We start from the raw sequence: 2,745 nt of genomic DNA on the forward strand, positions 1-2,745 counted from the left end.
GGGGGGCCGGCCGGCCGGCCGCCTCACGCACACACCTCACCCTCCCCTCCGCATGTGTTGCAGCCTACGGGATCAACAGCATCCTCTACCAGCGGGGCATCTATCCCCCCGAGACCTTCACCCGCGTCCAGAAGTATGGGCTCACCCTCCTCGTCACCACCGACCCCGAGCTGAAGAACTACCTCAACAACGTGGTGGAGCAGATGAAAGGTGGCGGAGGGGGGCCGGGGGGATTAGGGGTCCCCGCAAACCGCTGGCAGGAGCCTACCGTGCCCTCCTTACTGAGTCTCTGCTGATGGTTCTGGTCTTTCTCGCTCTGCAACTAACTGCTGTGGCTTCTTTCAGAGTGGCTGTACAAGTGCATCGTGCAGCGCCTGGTGGTGGTCATCTCGAGTATCGAGAACAACGAGGTTCTGGAGCGGTGGCAGTTCGACATAGAGTGTGACAAAACTGCGAAGGATGAGAGGCGAGTTAGAGTGTTCCTCTGTGCCTGCTTTTCCCTATCCCTGGTTGTTGTGCAGGCACAAAGTAAAGGCCATATGTATCAGCACTGTTCTGGTTCCTCAGAGCAGGTGAGAGGGCCTTTTCTCAGTGTGAGCACCAAACCTACTACCACTCTTACTGTTGTTCCTTCTGTTTGTCTGTAAACCAGTCATTATATGCTTGAAGCATACATAATCCTTAGGTGTGGGGTTTGAGGGGTTTGCTTTGGTTTGTTTTTTAAAGCATCAGATCAAAACTTGATTTTTTTCATCTTCAACAAAGTGTATAAAAATCCTCTTATCAGGTACATGCCCTGAAGAACTACTGCTTTCCTTGTTATGCCCAAATGTTCTCATCCGTCCTGGACTGAGAATAAATTTAACTTTCTCACAGACATGGTGAAGCTTCACAAACATCAATAAAGGGAAAATGGCTATGACAACTTTTCTAAGCTTGTCCACCTAGGGCTTAAAAGATTGTCACTACTATAAAAAAATAATATAGCAAACAGACCAACAGAGCTTAATAGAGAGAACTGTATTCAAAGGAAACTGTCAGTATAGTAGAAGCTTTCTTTCTTAACGGAGTTTTCCTATTTTTGCAGTGCACCACGAGAAAAATCTCAGAAAGCTATTCAGGATGAAATTCGATCTGTTATCAGACAAATAACTGCCACAGTAACTTTCCTGCCACTGTTGGAAACTGCCTGTGAGTATTCCTAACTTCACTAAAGAAATCAAACTTTTCTTTTGGAAAACCTCAACGACTTCTACACTTTAGAAAACATTTTCTGTTAATTTGCTGGGACTTTTTAATTATTACATGTCATATACTATCACATTTTGGAGACAGCATTTTGTTAGACCGAGTTCATGTCTCTTGCAATTGCGTACAGCATGGAAACCAGTATGTTGGATCAAATACTTTTAAGAATTATCTTATAGTGTTCTCGCACAACAAACAGTAAAAATAGTTGCAAATGTAAATACTGTGTGCCATCTCATTAAACAACTTGGAGCAACTTCATTTAAAGGGACTATAGTATTTTCTCCCAAAAATACTTAAAGCTTTTTTTGTCAGGACAGAACTCAGGGTGGCTTCACTAACTTCATGACACTAGTACGGGTACTCTGAGGAACATCAGTTTTCATAAATAATAAACTATTTAGTGACTAGCTGTGGACAGGCTTGTATAAATAACCACTGAGTTCATATGAAGGGTTACATAGAGCTCAGCTCCACAGCATTTTAACGTTTAAAACTTGAGAAAACTAAAATGGCTACACGTTAATATAATCAGGACTTGTCTTCATGTTTTAACTACTATTTCTTTTCACATAACTAGTATCGGTGATTTCTGAGAACTTTGGTACCCATCTCAAGTTCTAGAAGATGGACTTTAATTTCAAACATGCCATTTTCTTATGCATGCATTACTGTTAATTTGTTCCTACTTGCTTACAGGTGCCTTTGACTTGCTGATATACACAGATAAAGATTTGGTAGTGCCAGAAAAGTGGGAAGAGTCAGGACCACAATTCATAGCCAATTCGGAAGAGGTTCGTCTTCGTTCCTTCACTACTACAATCCACAAAGTAAATAGTATGGTGGCTTACAAAAAGGATTCCTTCCCTTAAAACATGGTAGGGGCTGTATATAGTTTTTGTTCATAGTGCAGCTAAGTCATGAACACATCATTACTGTTGCTCTTCCTGAAGTATGATACAGAAAAATGGCAATGTGTTTGTCTATGATAATGTGGTGTAATATTAGACTAAGCTGGCATTGTTTTTAAAGAAGTCTAAATAAGGTATTCATAATGATAGTTCTATTCATACTTAACTGTATGAGCCAAACTGATGTGTTACACTACTGCATTCACTAGAAAAACTGCCTAAATCTAGGATTAAGTGCTAGAATTGTGTTCAGAGCCTGTAATTTAGTATTTCAAGATTATTATAAACTTCATTCTATTAGCAGGCTTAATTCTCTCTGGCACTAAAAAAAATTCTCACTCCTGCCATGTCAGTTCTTCGTGTTAAAAGCCTGGGCTGTTTTATTACTAGAAACAATCTTAAAATGAATCAACAGAACAATTCTGAGGTTACTTGCACCTATTTACAATGAAAGCAGCTGTTTATCAGGTAAATCTTAAATGTATGAAGCCTTGTATATTAGCAACTGCTGGACTCTAGTTCTGGGGATGGTGGTGTTCTAAGTTGGTGTATGTCTCTAGCGTCTGTCAAGCATTTTTTTATGTTT

The 2,745-nt window shown here is 40.6% G+C and overlaps 1 protein-coding gene across 1 annotated transcript in view; it reads left to right on the top strand.

Moving 5' to 3' along the window:
• The window catches only part of MAD2L1 (MAD2 mitotic arrest deficient-like 1 (yeast)), a 166,630-nt gene extending 164,417 nt beyond the window's left edge, over positions 1-2,213 (top strand). Inside the window, exons 6-9 of the mRNA XM_009887900.1 lie at positions 64-210; positions 346-466; positions 1,088-1,191; positions 1,948-2,213. Coding sequence (XP_009886202.1) covers positions 64-210; positions 346-466; positions 1,088-1,191; positions 1,948-2,120 — 545 coding nt within the window. The 3' untranslated portion in view covers positions 2,121-2,213. The remainder of the gene's footprint in view (positions 1-63; positions 211-345; positions 467-1,087; positions 1,192-1,947) is intronic.
• Positions 2,214-2,745: the final 532 nt, after the last annotated feature.

Source organism: Charadrius vociferus, unplaced genomic scaffold (genome assembly GCF_000708025.1).
Source record: "Charadrius vociferus isolate BGI_N301 unplaced genomic scaffold, ASM70802v2 scaffold806, whole genome shotgun sequence".
In the NCBI taxonomy this organism is placed as follows: Eukaryota; Metazoa; Chordata; class Aves; order Charadriiformes; family Charadriidae; genus Charadrius; species Charadrius vociferus.